Source organism: Anabrus simplex, chromosome 1 (genome assembly GCF_040414725.1).
Source record: "Anabrus simplex isolate iqAnaSimp1 chromosome 1, ASM4041472v1, whole genome shotgun sequence".
Taxonomy (NCBI): Eukaryota; Metazoa; Arthropoda; class Insecta; order Orthoptera; family Tettigoniidae; genus Anabrus; species Anabrus simplex.
In genome coordinates this window covers 1,357,387,724-1,357,406,921 of record NC_090265.1, presented here as the reverse complement: position 1 = coordinate 1,357,406,921, position 19,198 = coordinate 1,357,387,724, and the positions used below count along the sequence as shown (strand labels likewise).

Sequence of the window (19,198 nt, the reverse complement as noted above, 5' to 3'; positions counted from 1 at the left end):
GCTACCTGCGACTGGTTCTTTCTTCATACTGTTTATAGCATGTCTGATCTCAGATGAGAGAACTTCCGGGACTTGGGAAATGTTGGATAAGTCAGGTAAAGATAGGTTATTATCAACCTTCTCGTACAACTTGCTATAAAAGTTCCTGATGAACTCAAGAAGTTCTTCCCTATCAGTAATTAGTCCGTTGTCCCCATCTATGCAATTAATTGCTTCTTACCGATCTGTAGCTTCCTTTTAGCAGACTTCAAACTTGTTTTTTCAGATAAGCAAGTTCCTAGAGTATCTTCGTTGAATCTGAAATTGAGTTGTGCCAGATTACTGGCAGTCATACCAAGTTGGCGAGTTTCTATCAAAATAGCAGGCCACTATGCCTAATGCTAGTCACATTTTAGATGAGTACATTTATTTATAATGGCGGTCACCCTTGCCTAGTGACAAACAAAATCGGATAGGGGAGTTTTAAACAAAATTGCATGCTCCCTTGCCTTCTGCAAGTCAAATCGAGAAGTGAACTATTCATTACAATGGTAGGTCTTCCTTACTAATGCCAGTTACACAGGAGTTGGAGAAGGACCCCGTTCCTACTGCCAGTCAAAGTCGATGTGGGAAGTACTGATTACAATAGCAGACACACCCTTTCTCGATCGCTACAAATCGACATCAGTGAATATATGTAGATCGACATACGAAAGTATATGGGTGTTTACAATATTGCAGACTTTCATGTACAGATTAACTGCTGCTAAACGTACGTCATATCGACAAAGGATTGTACCATAAGATGCCGGATTTAGTGGCCTAAATGGCTGGTCCTATGATATCTCATCCATTCTTGGGTCAGATTGAGTTAGAAACGTTGAAACGGTTTGGTAAGATTATCTAACATTGCATTACGTTTCGAATAATTATGTGACAGCTACATACAATGAAGAAAATGGAAATTGCAATACCCAGAAGGAGTAGTGCTACATTGCTGCAATTGAACATGCAGGAAGAGTGTTCGGTTGTGATTCGATAATTACATTTTCAGGTCCCTCTGACCGCAAGTTTGGACAACAATCAATACAGGATGTGTCCACCACGAGCTGCAATACATTGATGAATTCGTCGAGGCATGGAGTCAATAAGGACCTGGATCGCTTCGGAGGAATTGTGGCCCATGCTTGCTGCACTGCACAGGTCAGTTGTTCCAGAGTTGTGGGTGGCTGAGGACGGTTGCCAGTTGTCGACCCATCATGTCCCACACATGCTCAATAGGACTGAGGTCTGGGTATCTGGCGGGCCATTCTAAGGTTGTGATGTCGTGGAGAGCTTCTCTGGAGATGCGTGCAGTGTGAACCCGGGCATTGTCCTGCTGAAACATCCAATTAGCAATGTTCGCCATCATAGGGACAATCACTGGATTGAGTACCCTATCAACGTACTGTCGAGCAGTCATAGTGCACTCAACAAGCACTAATTGTGATTTCACATTAAAGCCAATAGCTCCCCAGACCAATAATGCTTGGTGTTGGCCCTGTGTGTCTCTCGACAATAAGATCTGGGCGGCCCCTCTGCCCGGTACGTCGGCGCACACGATTCCGGCGATCACTGCGGGCAAGACAGAAGCGCGATTGATCAATAAAGACGACCCTATGCCATTCGTCGACCCACGTCGATCTTTCTCGACACAGGCCAGCCTTACACGTCGCTGTTGTGGGGTCAATGGAACACCTTCCGCAGGGACACGGCTCGTAAGCCAGCTGCACGCAGGCGATTGCCAACTGTTTGTTGTGTAACGTGGGGTGCCACAGCTGCTCGAATTTGCGCTGCTGTTGCATGGGGTCCCACCCGGGCCAACCGAATGATGCGGCGATACTCTCTCACAGTTGTCCATCGCGCTGGGCCTGTGCCAGGTCTACGAGTGTGGGTACCTTCATTTGACCACTGCTGCCATACACGTTGTACCGTAGATGCCTGTCGGCCAACACGTGCAGCGACAGTCCTTAGCGATAATCCAGCCTCACACAGCCCAGTTATCCGAGCCCTCTCAAACGGCGACAGTTGTTGATAGCGTGCTCTTCTCTGTCGTCGAGGCATGTTTGACGGGGAACACTTCACTGCACAGACTGCAAGTCAACTACGCTACACCAGAGTCCGTACACTGGAGTTGATTCCTCCGCGACCAATCACGTGGGGAGACCTGTAGCAACAATCCAATGGGTCTGAAACTTTGATTGTTTACATACCTACATGGCATCGTTCCATATCTTGAAAATCAACACAAACGACAAATGCCTTCATGGTGTTGCAATTTCCATTTTCTTAAGTGTACGTAGCATTTGGCTCACATATGGCTACTGGGTGGGCCAATTTTCGTGAAGAGTTTGATGATTCTGTATTTCCTATGAGTGATTGAAAGTATGAATTATGCATGTGAAAGGTCCAAATTTACTTAACATCGATTAATAGAAACAAATCAAACGTAAAAGGGATACAGATACGACAAAAAGTCATAAGACCAAGGTTGTAGATCATTCCAAATTGAACAGAGATTGTGCAATCCGTTATGTGATAGGACTTCCTGAAGGTTTGCACCATCATTAAAATTGCATCCATATTTCGATATTCTTCGGGGATAAAAAGTCAAAAATTTAAAGATCTTGGAAGTTTTCCGTCCGTAACAGCCTAAAACGTATAATTTTGTCAAATTTCAATTTTCTTTCTCGTCTGGCAGATTATACCGTAATCTTGATTTTGGGCGATGGAGGGTAAAAATGAGGACTTTCAGGAAACTAAACCAAAAATATATGCAGATGGTCATTATTACCCCTTAAACGGGTAGCTGTGCGAAAATTTCGCCAAAATAGTCAATGTACAGGCACACAGTCGTTACGATTTTATTTATATAGATAGATAAGGAATCTGCTCCACGTACAACACCTTTTGGGCTATGTCCGCTGGACTTATCCTGCAAAACTGACCATTATGATATCTCCCTTATTAATCCTCCTGACGAAAAAAATGCACATGAAAATATAGTTTTAGAGATTGAATTCCATCATGTTTGGTCGATTTCCAGTCAGGTTGGTCTTGTACTGTATATATTGTGGAAGAGTGAAATCACTATTTCGGTTCCCTATAAACCGCCAGTCCATTCCGGAAACATGAAATATTATTGACCTTTAAAACCTACCTTTGGACAGGTGTATGCTAAATATAAAGTTTGGTTCGAATATCTTCAATAGTTTTCAAGTTGGAAGAAATACGCTAGACACGCACCCGTTCTTGAGTTAAGTCCGATGAGACTTGTACCGATAAACGGTCCGTTAATGATATCTCCCTTATTAATCCTCGTATCGAAATGATGCACATGAGAAAAAAGGTCTAGAAATTAATTTCCATTAAGGCAGGTAGATTTCCATTAAGTTTGGTTGTGTATATTTGGGTGGGAGTGAGAAATCACGGTTTCAGTTTCATATAAACCCCCAGTCAGTTCAAGGATTTAGAAACAATATTTGTCCTAAAACCTACCCAAGGACAGGTGGATTCTAAATATGAAGTTTGGTGGAGATATATCCAGTAGATTCTAGCACTCGCGTACATACGGAGTAATTAAGGAAGAAAATAATACAGGTAAGAAAGTTGAAATTAATAGAAAATGGATTATAACTGAGGACAGCCGGATAACGACAAATACGTAAATGCCAAGTGAATGTATTGGAAAATCAAATGCCCCTCAATAAATTATGCTGGTGTGAGTTATGGATATAAGAAAGCGGTAAGAGAGGAGAAATTTAGGCGCAGTGATTCTTAGTTAAACAGATAAGAAGGTGACCAATGGTGTTATTAGTTAATCTATTCGAGGACGGTTATAACCTCAAACGATATTCCGCCAGTATCCCGAAGATAGGCCGATTAACGTCTCTCTTGCCTTCTACCCAAGGAACAACCACGGATCTAAAAGCATGATTAGGAAAATGACAATACGTTACTTCCCTGCTGGCAAGCAGTCAGACACGTTGCCATGGTAACCTGTAGGTTCGTTGTCGGTCTGTCGGTCACTCAATGCAAAGTATTCAGTCACTCAATACCCGCAGAAAATAGTAAATGTCTCCGTCATGTGAAGAGTAAGGTAAATTATGAACATTACAAAAGTTGTTTATAATGAAGAGACGTTTCACGTACGGTCCACGGAGTTTACAGAAAATCAATAGTATAAGAGAAAAATGGATGAAAACCGTTCTGGTTTTCCTATAAACCCCCATCTATTCAAATATTTTAAAATGACATGCATATCGAAACCTTCCCCGGGATGAGTATACTCTAAATATGAAGTTTGGTTGAGATCTATCCAGCCGTTTCGACATGATAGTGGAACAGACAAACAAACAGACATGGAAAGTAAAAACCACCGATTCGGTCTTGAGTTGACCTAAAACGGATAAATATCTGAAAAATTGGCAAAACAAAATAAATTACAGACAGCAGACCCCCTACAACTTTATTTATATAGCTTATTTTAAAGGAATCAATATGCATACATATTTCAAAATTTACGGTTATGGTACACCGCTAATTCATAGTCAGAATAGGGGTAATGAACTTCTAGTATACTGTATATTCGGACCTGGGATAGACACTTTTTCTATCTTAGTTATGCTTATACCACTGCTAACACCACAATTTTGGCTTATTTCAATTTTCATTCACGAAGGCGTACCCGTAGTTTAAGCCAGGTACATGAATCTGAGGAAGATGTTCCACGAATCTAAAGCAGGCCGTGGCAGAACGTAATTTTCGACTTGGTGGAGCAGCGTGATGCTCTGTAAATATTGGATGCGGCGGCGCGTGGCTCCAGCGGACAACCAGCCGACCAATTTGAATTATGGACGATAAAAGTCATAGTAAATGAGAAATTCTGAGCTGTGTCATTGGAAGAGGAAATGAGGGTGGATCGTCGCTGATAAACTTGTATGACACCCCCCTTTCGTTACTCCAAACACAACATTACCAAGCCGCAGAGACAACACGGAGAAAAACGAAAATGAAGAGATCGGGAACACAAGGCGATAAATTATAAGAGAGCAGTGTCTAGTACGAGGGGGAAAATGGTGGAAAAGTATTCAGATCCGATAAATCGTCGATCGGAGTAAACAAGAAACTGTTAGAAGTTGGACTCCTTTTGTTGACACATTTAATTTTAGAATAACAAATTTATTTTTCACAGAACACGAATGAAATTTTAGACACAGGCATCTTGGACCCTGGAAATACATTTCACTATATCACATGTTCAGTGTGGCGTCCACTGCGGCAGGCAACTTCTTCGAGACGAGTACGCGTGTTTCTGATGACTTTGCGGTACATATCTTCATTAATTTCACTGCAGAGCTGCACGATCCGAGCACGCATTTCCATGTGGCTTTGAGGTCTTGAAGCGAAAAGGTTTTCTTTCAAATATCCCCATTAAAAGGAATCAAAGAGTTTACATATGGGCTTTAAGGAGGCCAGAAAAATCCGCCATTATCGTTGTACTGTGGGTAACGATGAGACATTACACGATCAACAAATACTCCCCTCAAAAACTAAGAGTATCGTTAGCTGTGTGAGGTGTTGCACCCTCTTGCACCAACCACTGTGTATGAATAGGGATAGCGTGAATCTGAGGCATGAATTCATTCCCCAGCATGTCCTTTTATCGCTGTGCAAAAACTGTCTGACTGAAGAAAAATGGTCCATTTAACCCATGTCTTGACAGACCTACACACAGACTCACATTTTCCTATACGTGGTTATTTTGTGAACAATGTTCGGCTTTTCTTTAGCCCAAAACCGCACATTTTGTTTATTAAGTGCCCCGTTGAGATGAAAATAGGCTTCGTCACAGAACCAAGCGTTAGACAGTACTTCATCTTTATTTTGAGTCCATAAGGCGTACTGCAAACTTTTCTGTCTGAGACGATCTGTTAGCTTGTGTAGAACAGTCATTTTGTACAGGTACAATTGAAGGTCACAGTGTAACATTCTTTGAACTGAATGGCGCGATATTCCACTTTCTCTCGAAGCTCTCCGTGTTGACTTGTGTGGGCTGCGCTGCATACCGACCCTCAGCGCAGCGATGTTTTCGGGAGACCGAACTGCTGGTGCACGTGGTCGCTTTTCTTCCTTCACACTGCCTTGCTCTTCACAGTTTCTGTATAAACGAAGTACGGTGTTCCTTGCTCGTGCCCACCTAGTTTGAAATACAGCTCGAAATTTCCTCTGAGTCGCCGTAACACTTTTTGATTCGCAATAAAAGATAACTGTTTTGGCGCGCTGTTGAACGGAGAGTCGGCCGTGGTCGGCCATGGCAGAAAGCTCACTGGAATGCAGGCATGTGGAGACAAAGCATCAGTGTCACCTCTATGGTTATTTCCATGAAACAGGGAAGGTGTACGCAAAATTTTAACAACATAGCACGTAAGTTGTATTTTATATTTGCTTTTCAAATGTGTCAACTATTCGTGCGCCACCCTGTATGTAATATATATATATATATATTCAACTAAACCAACCTTACTACGGCAAATGAAAGAAAGAGATAAGACTTAAACATAAGTTTATTAAAAAAAAGGTACAAATGGAAGATAAATTCATAACATTGAAAAAAAAACCACCGATCATAAATTCTTTTAGAGAATGCTTACGATGATTGCGTGTGAAGATTGTCAACATATCGCCTCCCTAGCGACCTTCAAAAGATAAAACAATTTGTGTACTTCGTTACCAGAGATGGGCTAGGGCCCCGACTCATTCTTTCATCAGAAGAAAACTCTTCGCATAACATCCCGTTTACCTCGGAGATGATGTATTTTGGTTTTAATAACTTATTTCAAAATAATATATAACGCACCACAGAGAGAAAGTATAGACCCAGGAGAAAACAAAGGCTCCTCAATAATAACTTAGGCAAAAAAGAAAAGAAAATAGGGCAAAACTGCGTCACATGTGGACGGGTGCCAAATGAAAGGAAAAGGGGCAAGGATTCGCGCAGAAAAATAAACGGCTGTCTCCCAAAGAGCCCAAAAGTAAAGGATAAGGTTACCGCTAGGTCGCACAATAGCAAGACATAAATGGGATGTAAAGACGGGTCAGTAAAATAAAACATTAATCCAGAGTAAAATAAAAACTAAAGGTGAAATAAATCTTTCTCCTTCATGTGTACCAAACTACGATGTATTCCACTCAACCGCGCGACAAACATACAAAATAGGACATCTTACAGATCCAAAGTGTCATGTAGAAATGCACCAAAATGCAAAGTCACTCAGTATAATAATACTGGAGTAATACCGCAGATAAGCCCTAATTACCAGACTAGATACCGGTTTGTACTAAACCTGATGTACATAACCACCAACGTCTCAAGAAAAAGCTTTGCTTTGTAAATGCTTACGTGGCTTTTATCATCAGACTTAGAGACCTTAAGACGGGCCAAGCATAAGACATCGATAAAATCCTCGACAAGATACCCAAAATAACAGGCACGTATAAACGGAGATGTCAATCACACCAACAATATTGGAATAGAACGTATCTTGCCACAACATTGAAGTGATACATACAAATAAGGTAAGAAACACACTTATAATGTGGCGAGACGTCGAAAATAGGCAAAACCCAAGCAAAGGGTGAAATAATATGGCAATAACTGCAAGCCATAATGTTCGGCTGAACGGTAAACAAACTGCGACCGATAAAGCAGGGAAAAAAGGACAGATAATAATCAAGATAATGTGCGGATAGTGATTTTTTTTTTTTTTTTTTGTTGGGGTCGAGATAGATGGAGAGTCCCAGGGCTAAAAAGTGCCCTTCTACTCATCTGTTTCCGAGGGAGTACCCGATGAGTCGGAAAATCTCAGTTCTATGCACTGGTGGGGGACAAAACTATCTGTCAAGAAGGCTATTTTGCCTTCTGTCAGAGCAGAAACCCCCTAATCTTAATTATTTGGAAATGTATACATAGTGCGCTTTAGTTTGGGGGGGGGGGGGGATATCCACCTTCAAGTAAAGATAAAAATTAATAGATTCTGCGCGAATCTTCAGCATAACATCATTTGAATCTATTATAAATACTATAATATAGTAAGAAGGCCTGCATTTTGTTTCTGGACTTCATTTTGCTTTCCTCCGAAGTTCAAAGAAAAGAATGTCATTAAGAGACTTAAAATCAAGGAAGTAGAAAAGTCAAAGGTACGAGGAGGAACACTATTGCCATCTTGTGACAGTATGATAAACGATCAAGTGTAAGATTGCCAGTACTGAAAGAAAGCAAAGATTTCGTAACATTAATTAAACATGTGAAACTGAAGATAAATACAGACGAAGAAGCAGGACTCTGTGGTGTAGTGGTTAGTGTGATTAGCTGCCACCCCCGGAGGCTCGGGTTCGATTCCCGGCTCTGCCACGAAATTTGAAAATTGATACGAGGGCTGGAACGGGTCCACTCAGCCTCGGGAGGTCAACTGAGTAGGTTCGATTCCCACCTCAGCCCTCCTGGAAGTGGTTTTCCGTGGTTTCGCACTTCTCCTCCAGGCAAATGCCGGGATGGTACCTAACTTAAGGCCACGGCCGCTTCCTTCCCTCTTACTTGCCTATCCCTTCTAATCTTCGCATCCCCCCACAAGGCCCCTGTTCAGCATAGCAGGTGAGGCCGCCTGGGCGAGGTACTGGCCATCCTCCCCAGTTGTATCCCCGACCCAGACTCTGAAGCTCCAGGGCACTGCCCTTGAGGCGGTAGAAGTGGGATCCCTCGCTGAGTCCGAGGGAAACACTGATCCTGGAGAGTAAACAGATAAAGAAGAAGAAAAAGCAGGAGCGTCTCACTTGCTTTCCAGACATGAAATACTGCTAATACAGAATCTTTTTCTTGTTCTTGATTAAATGTCATAATCTACATGCGCCTTCTAAATGGCTTTTACGGTCAGTCATCTTTAGCCACCACGTAGCTCAGAGACCAAATAGTCTTAAGAGACCGTTATGCGTGCAGCTGTGCGTGTGCCAGATTAACTTTCGAACAACAATTTCGACGGAACTTCTTTGGATAACATTTATGTCTATGAATACAAAATTTTCGCACGTGTCTCAATGTTCCGTATAGCCGAGGAGTGGAAACAGTAGACAAGTACTAGAGATGTGTGAAAAGGAAAACCCGCCCCTGTTTTAATAGGCACAGATATGAAATAAGCCACACGTTTCATCCAATCACGCAGGCATATCCAGTACGCCCTACAGGTTAGGTTTTAAGAATTCAGTATGCCAATAGGTTGCTGAGTCAACATTTCAACGAGTCGTTAACGACTGACGTTTACAGAAGCAGCACAACGAGATTAATAGAAGGAGAAAGAAAGGAAGAATCTCGACGCCTCTAGAAATGGCGTTATCGGAGATAGGAACAGAAAGGACTTGATAAGCAGAATAAATACACTCATTATACCTCACAAACCCAATACTATCAAGGTAGGAATAGACAGAAATTGATGAAGAGTTACCAGGCTAGAAATATAAAAGGGAGGAAGGGTGGTATAAGCAATTCAGCCGGGGTCTCACGGTTGCCACAGTCGTATTAGACGGAGTGAGCCCTCACCGGCAGAATGAGAGCCCCTTCGTATCAAATTAATGGCATTCAGCTAGCCTATTTCCAGTCATAGAACCAGTTACGTTGAGGAGGCAATTACAGTCATTCTCCTGTCTTCATTTTCCTTACGGTCAATTAGCGCATTAGCATAGCTTCAGCTTTGAATTGCAAGGCGGCTGCGCTGTGCCTTGAGGTGATAAGGGCGCAAACTATACGATTTAATTTTGTTTATTCTATGACTATAAAACAATTAATTACACGTCGATATTACCGGACTGAGTGGCTCAGACGGTTAAGGCGCTGGCCTTCTAACCCCAACTTGGCAGGTTCGATCCTGGCTCAGTCCGGTGGTATTTGAAGGTGCTAAAATACGACAGCCTCGTGTCGGTAGATTTACTGGCACGTAAAAGAACTCCTGCGGGACTAAATTCCGGCACCTCGGTGTCTCCGAAGACCGTAAAAGTAGTTAGTGGGACGTAAAGCAATTATTATTATTATTATTATTATTATTATTATTATTATTATTATTATTATTATTACATCGTCGGACCAAAAGAGCCAGGTTGGACGTTTCGGTACTCTCCTCGCCACCTGACCCGATCTGACTACATTGCGCGTTGATGTTGTACGCAGTAGAACGTGAGGGTACACGAACACATACGTGTCGAGAAGGTTCGGGTTGACCTCGGAGGCCCATCAACAGGGAGTATAGTTTCATCGTGAGACAGGCTGTAAGCACTCCACAAGCGTCACTACGCGCCATCCAGAGATATGTCACGACTTTTTCTACTAGTAGCATATCCAGGTGGCTAGCAGAGTAGGATCTGTTGTAGCGACGTCCTTTACGATACCTACAGTTAAGATCTGAGCATCGCCGAACACACATTAACTCCTACCAGGAAAACGCAGCGTGACACCTTAAAGACTGGCGACTAGTGGTGTTTGGTGACGAATTACGGTACTGTTTGGATACAGGCGACCACTGAATTCGAGTCTGGGGACCGTCCTGGTCAGCACAGTGATACACACTTCATTGTAGAGCGACACATCACCTCTACGAGAGGTGGCATCGCGTAGAGTGCTATTTCCTAAGCTTCCCGATCTCCATTGGTGGTGATTGAAGAAATCTTGACGGAGCGGTGATTAGTCCAGGAAATTCTGCGACTATAAGTGCTGTGCCACATCCACACCTAATTGTCCTCAGATTTATTCTCTGATATCGATGTCATAAGTCAGTTAATTGAAAATGTTACATGTTTTCTAACTTGACGTCTACTTCTTCCAGATGAAACAGATGGCACCACATGTAATTTATTATGAATTTCCAAAGCATTTCTTTTAATCTAAAACTTGCTTTGTATGCTCTCTGACTATAAGATAAGTACAAGACTTGGGTAAAAAAGATGGAGATGCAAGGCTACGAGATTATTTTCGTATCTTTTAAATGGTACTGCAAAAAGATTTATGATTTTCCCTACGTGACTCTCTGCTTGGAGTCAACGTACATGATTACTTAATATGTTTGGATTCTTATCCTTCGAACTCCAAGTATTTGTTTAAATTTCCTTTTTCTTGGCTTGCCACAGTTATGCTAGGTTAGTGTACTATGTGATCCCTGTTCTTTAAGTTTAATGTGGCGGACCTATTTACGTATCTTCCCTTTTTCTTTATGTTTACTTAATCGTATATTCGTTCCTACGTAGGGACAAAAGGTAACACTGATCCTTTTTGCTAGGTGTGTGTGCGCGATGTGGGTGTTTGTGGATTCTTTTACATTTGAGACCTGTTCACATCCTCTTCGACTGCGACGTCTGGCTTGAGCCCATGTTGTGTAATATGTTTGAAACGCTAATGCTGTACGATTCATGTTCGCCATTTCATGCGATATGCATATGTTTCATAGCTTATGTGTTGTTTGGTTATTGTGGTGACTGGGTGAGTCTTGCCTACGTAGCGGCCACGCAGATAATCTGATTTGTACTCACGGATCAAGCTCATAAGCCATCGACTGACTTTTACCATGCTGTTACGGTTATTATCGTAACGTGCCTTGATACTACATTTTATTCTACTTTGCACATTTGGTCTCTATATGTATATGTGCATGTGCGTTGTGTGATTGTCGGATCCGTGTTACTTTTCGGTGCCTTATCAATATTTGCCTTTAGCTTTATTATTATTATTATTATTATTATTATTATTATTATTTGATTATCTTATCGATGTTCCTGGCATGCTCAGCCATTGTATCTACTTATTTCGGGATCTTATTTTCTATTCTACTTATCTTTGACTCATGTTTATTTTGCTTCAGTAACTATGGCAACGCCCTTTTATCCTCCCTATAACCTCCTGATGTTCTTTAATTATTCTTTTCTGCCCGCTTTGCTTCTACTACTTCAATTTCTGAGAGATTCTGACTCTTTGAAAATTGTTGGATGCTTTTTTGAGAAGGTCTGACGGGTTGTTGGATTACTTTTCTTTTATCTGGAGCGGCGACAATATTTCTTTTTTCTTTAAAAGCCGCTATATTATCTCTAATTGATGCTTCGTTCTAATGAAAGAAATGATTTGCAACAAACCTTATGTATCACTGTCTGGTATTAACCGAACCAGTTGATATTGCCCTTCCCTATGCCTCTGTGGAATAAGATAAATGCAAGAATTTTATGAGATGGTTATTAAAGGGGCGAAAGACTCGTATGTATTTTAGAATACTTCAAAGACTATGTACGTGAGTAACTGCTTCCCTTATGTCTCCTCTTTGTTTATTTTGTGCTCATCTTTTATTTGTTCGGGCAACCTTATGATAATAAATCATATATGTCTTAACCTGATCTCTGTTTTGGGTTCACGCCTTTTATTAATTAGTGTAAGAGGCCCGAGTTCAGTTCCTGGCTGTCTATAGCCAGTTTCGACCGGAATAAATGTTTGGTGTGGTACAATATTTAGGTTTTCTTTATGTTACCCTGCCTACGCGCCCCTGCAATGGCTCCTTGATAGCGGACTTCCTTTTCCTTTCAAGTGAATGTACAGTGAATTCTAGCAACGTTTTGGATATTTCGTTAATAGCTGAGGTGAGTAGGTGGAGTGCTTTCCTTCCTGGTGCAGCTCGACAATCCCACTTTCTAGCAGGATAATGCACGGCCCCACACAGTAGAAGAATCTTTGGCCTGCCTTCGTGATATCAATATGTTTCTTTAGCCAGAAAGATCTCCAGAACTCTCGTCCGTCGAGAACGTTTGGGACCAGATTGGATGGCAACTTCGATCAGCGGCCAAGGTCATTTTCGCCAGCTGTAGCAAGATCTTTCTCGGGAGAACATCCGACGTCTGTATGCGTCAATATCCGACCGTATCACCACCTGTCTCGTGCTAAGGGTGGCCCTATGCCGTATTAAGTGCATCCTGCAAGTGGTCGTTACCCTAGAATAAATGTTTGGTGTGGTACAATATTTAAGTTTTCTTTATGCTACACTGCCTACGCGCCCCTGCAATTGCTCCTTGATAGCGGACTTCCTTTTCCTTTCAAGTGAATGTACAGTGAATTCTAGCAACGTTTTGGCCAAATGTCACAAAAATCGATCTCTTTGTTTTATTGTTTCTTCATCTGAATAAAATCTCAGTTTTCAATTTTTGCGTAAATGAGAGCGAATATGAAAATGCGTAATTAATAATGACAAGAATGTAACACTTGAACAATGGATATCGGGTATCATATATGACCCTTTACACCAGATATGAATACATTTTCCTGACTATCGACTATCCTTCCATTTTTATACGAGAGTAGTTTTGTATTTCAAATCATTCTTTTCTCTCGTTGGTCTTGAATAATATTTTTTAGCCAGTTCGATACACAAAATAACTCAGAGTCAGTGTTATCTTTTAATTCCTCAGTTTACGATATGTGAGGGATATGGTATATTACGGGGATCACATGAATGTTTACTCTACTACACGAGCAATGCAATGAAACAAAATGCATGCAGGTAAAGCCCGGCAAGGACGTGAGTGCAATACTTACCGTCCACCATGTGTCCACCAGGAGGGCAAGCGAGCACTGAGCCGCGATCCCCAGTACGTCACGCCCACGGCCAGCCTACGTGCACAACAAGAAATAAAACAAAAATGGTGACAAATAAGCAAAACCAAAACTGCGGGGGACATGCAACATTTAAATTACTTGCTACAGCCTAATAAATAATAATAACAATAATAATAATAACAATAATAAAGCACCAAAGAAAAACAAGCGGCACTGACTACGGGTACAGAAATATCAATGTAAAACAACAGAAAGATATTTTCTACACAAAGCTATTTTATTTTTCAAACAGGAATGGAACAGGTCACTGAGGATTGCATTGCCTTTATTAGTTTATTATCGAAATGCACATCATTCAACGTAATTAAAATGCAATTAGTCCTATGGGTCTTAACATTCTATTCCTGCTTCGCTGAAAGTTACTTCAGACATCACGGTCCAAGTTGAGAATCATTTGTCAATGACGATCTGTACAGAATTCAAAGCTATCAAATAATCAAGTTAGGGTGACCGACATTCAAGAAGAATTACGTTATTAATTTCAATATTCGACAGATCAGCAGCTTGATCACTCTTGTTTGAAGATATTCTTTGACCGAGTGGACTTTTTATATTTTTTATTATGACTACCGGGGTCTTGCCCATTCAGCGAAGAACACTGTTGTACATTGATGGATGGATGTAACGAACTGAATAAGCACACACATAGTTCATTTATGTCCATACCCGAAAATAACAGCAACAACAAGCGAACTACAATAGGAAAACATGTTATAACAGTCCACTCACAGTGTCACTGTCACTTCATTTGTGTAAGTCCATACTGAAAGAAAAGGCAACAAGGAAATAACAACACAAATTGAGAAGCAAATTATAATAGGCCACTCACACTATCACTGTCGCTTATTCTGCACTGTGATAGATCATTCAAACTGTAATTTGTACACTAATTAAAACTTGTATACAGGAGGTCAAAAGTAGCATAGCTAAGTCCACTTAGCAGAGTAGGTAGAGTAAGTCGGCAACGCATGACCCAGGTATACAAGGTTCTGCATCAGAGCCGTAGACTGCACAAAATGGTGACTGAAGTTGAAGATAATGTGGTTCATATTCCCTTCAGAGTTATTGCAGTAGGAACAAGTGAGTGACTGAACAAACAGTATTCTGTGCAAATGCTGCGGGTATCGTCCATGATTACATTTAAGCCGTGCATTATTGTAATACACTTTCTTGAACAAAGATGCTTCTGGAACTAATGTTCAGAGGGAATTGTGTGGTGCATTAGGAAGTAAGGCCGCCCCCTCATTTGTAATATAACCTCCCATTCTTCATTCCAACAGGTCATCAGCTTTTTCTTGAGAAGAGGTACATAATCAGATGATTGGACGGTGATATAATCCTGTCTCTCATTGTTGGAAGCAGACTTGGCTAGCCAATCAGCCCACTCATTTCCAAGAAGACCAATATGTGAATTTATCCAAACCAGTGTCAATTCCCTATAAGTTGAAGACGTCGAGTCGATTATTTTGTAGACTAGAAAATTCGGTTTTTTAAGATGGGGAGAATGTTGCAGTTTTGAAATGAAAGTATTATGATAGAAGACTTTTGCACTGTCATTGCATAACACAATGCTGCAAGAAATGCTGTTAGTTCAGCGGTATATATGGAAACCATAACAGGAAGTTTAAACTCTGCATATTTACCATTTGCTAATTAAGTCTACGAATGCACTTCCAACACTGTTCGAAGATTTTGAACAGTCAGTATATATATATGGCAAATATCATTCCACAGTGACAGGAACTGTTCTGGTACCAATGTTCAGAGGGAACTGTGTGTTGCACTAGGAAGTAATACTGCCCTCGCATTGTGATGTAACCTCCCATTCTTCATTCCAACAGGTCAGCAGCCTTTTCTTGAAAAGAGGTACATAATCAAATGATGAGACCGTGGTCCCACTTACCGGACTATCCGGTTGAAATGGTACATCCCGTCGAACATCAAGTTGCTTGAAAGTGTTATATTACATTGTAGTAAAAGTTGGCTGAGTTGGTGAAGTAGATATGACTTTCCTGAATTCACTACTTGTCAGGAATTCTTGAACAAGGATTGGGAGGCGCTTCTTCCGCCAGTATCTTGATGTCTGCACAGCGTTGGTAAGTTGTACAATTTTCTTTACTAGGGCGTCATTACTAACTTTATACAGTTTAATCTGATGTTGACATCAGGTAATGCCTATGTAGATGTAGTGGCGGTTCCAAAGTTTCCACCTGTAGTGCGTTGGTTGGGGTGGAATTCATCGTTCCACAACTAGTTCGAAAAGCTCGATATTGACATTTTTGTCTAGTTTATCTAGTACTGTAGCAAAAGCCGAATCGAAACAAACACTTCCATAATCGAGATGAGGGCGTATCAAGGCTCTGTAGAACAGAGGTGTTGTCCTGGGATTAGAACCCCAAGATGAGTCGTGGTTGCACGCAATAAATTTGGAGCAAGTTTACTTTAGTGCTTTATGTGGGTAGACCAAGTCAATTTAGTGTCAATCAAAAGCCCTAAATATTTTACTCTTTTTTGCAAGGAAAGTTGTAATAGTCGAATTAATCTCTGGAAGTCTGGAAAGAAGCGTCGTTGACTCGTCCGCGGATATAGTAAGTCAATACAAAGATCCATGACTCAAAGGTACGCATTGTTTCTGTCAGTTCTTCCTGGCATCGTTCAATAGATATGGCTGCCGTATAGAAGCATAAATCATCTGCTTATTGAAGAATGTGTATATTATGGTGGCATTATATGGCAAGTTAGTAGTAGTAGTAGTAGCAGTAGTTCATGGGCCTATGGTTATGTGGTTGTGGGTCATAACTTGCCAGTTGCTGAGCAGAGCAAGGAGATTTCCTAAAAGAACTTCTGGAACTCCAAATGTGCGTAATTTTGATGCTAAGACACGTAGCAGAACAACATCATAGGCTGTAGTAAGGTCTGTGAGTAAATCGGTGATCTAGTCATTGTTCGTCAGAGGTAATTGAATGTCAGTGATGAGATGTACCAATGAACCTCGGCGAAAGCTCGACTGAGTGTCTGGTAAGAAACGATGATGCTTCAGGCTCCATTCTAGTCTGTGTTTCATCATTCGTTCTAGTGCCTTAAATACACAAGATATTAAGGAGAGTGTTCGATAGGACGTGTGCAGCAGAGGGTGCTTTCCAGGCTTTAGAACAGGGTGCAGGCATATTAAATTGAAAGCACCCTGAGATGTACGGCCTGATCATAATCTATTTAACACGTTCCACAGATATTTGTGCCCGTCCAAAGGCATATGTAAGATCATCGGATAATGAATATTATCCGGCCCAAGGGCAGTGTTATAACTTGTTTTCAATGCTCGAAGCAGTTCTGGGTCAAAAGAGCGTAAGAGTTCGTGGTCGGATTTTTCACTGCAAAATTCCGGAAATACCAAGTCTACGGAAAGAGGAACTAGTTTGCATAATAGATCCTCTTTAACAGATAGGGGGCACGCCGTCGTGAAATTTAATCGGCTAAGAAATCCTCGAAATCGTTAAATATTATCCCACACAGCAGAGGCAGGGGGACAGTGGAGAGAATAAACTACAAAATTGTTTCTAACTCTGACGTTTCTAATGCTTCAGGAACTGTTTGACTTTAGCTTGGGTCCGGTGAACAAGTAACACGTTTGCTTCAGTTGATGCGGCTTTATACGTTCTGAGGGCAAGTCATCTCTCATTTACAGCGAGCTGACATTCATCATCCCATCACGGATTCCATTTCGATTTTCCCGATATAAATGGTCTATTTTCTGGAATAGAGCTTTTTGCTTCACAGTTTAAGGTTTCACAAAATGCATTATAATCTGTAACAATATCATTAGGTTCTCTGTATTGGTCTATTATGTCAACAAGACATTCGCGGTATTCTCCCCAGTTTGCCTTATGAATTTTCCAGCGATAGGTAGGAAAGATCGTCACGGGAGACGAAGCATGGTGAAAGGTTATCAACAGTGGAAAATGATCCGAGTTGAGAGTATCGGTAAGCACTTGCCAAGTAATGTCCATTGCAAGACGGGCAGAAACTAGTGACAGACGTACTACTGAAGGTGCCTGAGATTGACGAGATACGCATGTAGGCGATCCGCCATTCAATATAAACATTTGTTCATTATCTACAACTTCCAAGAGGCTTCTCCCAACAGTGTCACACGACGGGATTCCCCAGACAGTATGCTGTTCATCTGTGTCTCCCAACACCAATGCTGGGTGGGGAATCTGAGAAAAAGGACACTGGAAATACTGCTTGTTAGTCTGAATATTTGGTGACCGGTACACAGAGACCAGATTAATAGGCACACCACCATGATCAATGTAATAGCACATGCTTCCAAGCTGCTGTTGGTCACATCCAGAGGCAAAGAATCATACGTCAACTGGAGTCTAATGAGTATGCCCACTCCACCATAACAGTCATCCCGATCAGAGAGAATGAAATGATAACCTGGAAATTGAAGAGTGACTGTTAAATCCAGCCATATTTCATGCATAGCACGGACAGACATGGAATGTTGTTGTAAACAAACTTCTAAACTATGTTTATTCGACCGAACAGATCGAGAGTTCCACTGCATCACACGTTGTGTTATACGTACGTTGCGGCTCCATTTTGTTCTTTAGATGAGATAGACACAATAGCGTCACGAATAATGTTAGGAGAAATCCCCGATGGTGATGTGGTGGTGATTATTGTTTTTGTTGCTTGTTGTTTAAAGAGGCCTAACATCTAGGTCATCGGCCCGATTATTGTTTTAAGAGGAAGTACAACTAGGCAACCATCCTCCATATAACACTAATCAGAGAGAAAAATGGAAGGGGTTCGACACTTCGAAAAATGAAGGTATCGGCCAAAGGAAGACAAGGGCCACGAAGGGCATGAAAATGAAAGACTCCCTAGGCCTCCATACGTAATACCGTCGGGGTCGGAAAAGAACAAGAGTTGACCGAGGGAGGTCGGATAGGATAGATGGAAGTGTGGAGCCTGACGACAAATCCCCGAGTCTATCGATTGGATGGCATTCGAAACGAACTCTACTGATTTAATCACAACTGCATTACTTGGTGTAGCATACACAGGACAACAGTACGGGTTATTCCTAGTGGTAAACGAGGAGGGCTTCTTTGTCCGTTGTAAAAAGTTTTCCATGAAATGCGAACCACTAACGAGTTAATTTTCCAGAATGTAAAGCACGTTTTGGGGCGATAGCAGATGCTCGTGTACGGATCCTCTGTGGGACCTGTACTGCTGGGGTCCTTGAGATTTGAAAGGAAAAAGCATGATCTTGTGAGGGCAAACGTGGGAAATCGTGAACAAAGTCTTGAGGTGGAGGTGAAATGTTTTGCCGAGTAGCATTGGCATATGAAACGGAATGCTCGAGCTCTAAAGCCTGCTCGACTGTTATGTTGAGGTGTGCCATATTATGCTTAATGCGCCTCTGTCGTTGATACTCAGAACAAGAATGGTCATTAGCTCTGTGAACACCAGAACAGT

At 41.5% G+C, this 19,198-nt stretch overlaps 2 protein-coding genes across 2 annotated transcripts in view; one reads left to right on the top strand and one right to left on the bottom strand.

Moving 5' to 3' along the window:
* LOC136859016 (death-associated protein kinase 1) overlaps nt 1-19,198 on the top strand; it is a 1,193,585-nt gene that overhangs the window by 931,662 nt on the left and 242,725 nt on the right. The gene's annotated exons all lie outside the window — the stretch shown is intronic.
* sigmar (Tumor necrosis factor alpha-induced protein 8-like protein sigmar) overlaps nt 1-19,198 on the bottom strand; it is a 271,156-nt gene that overhangs the window by 203,478 nt on the left and 48,480 nt on the right. The window contains exon 2 of the mRNA XM_067137804.2: nt 13,628-13,702. Coding sequence (XP_066993905.1) covers nt 13,628-13,637 — 10 coding nt within the window. The 5' untranslated portion in view covers nt 13,638-13,702. The remainder of the gene's footprint in view (nt 1-13,627; nt 13,703-19,198) is intronic.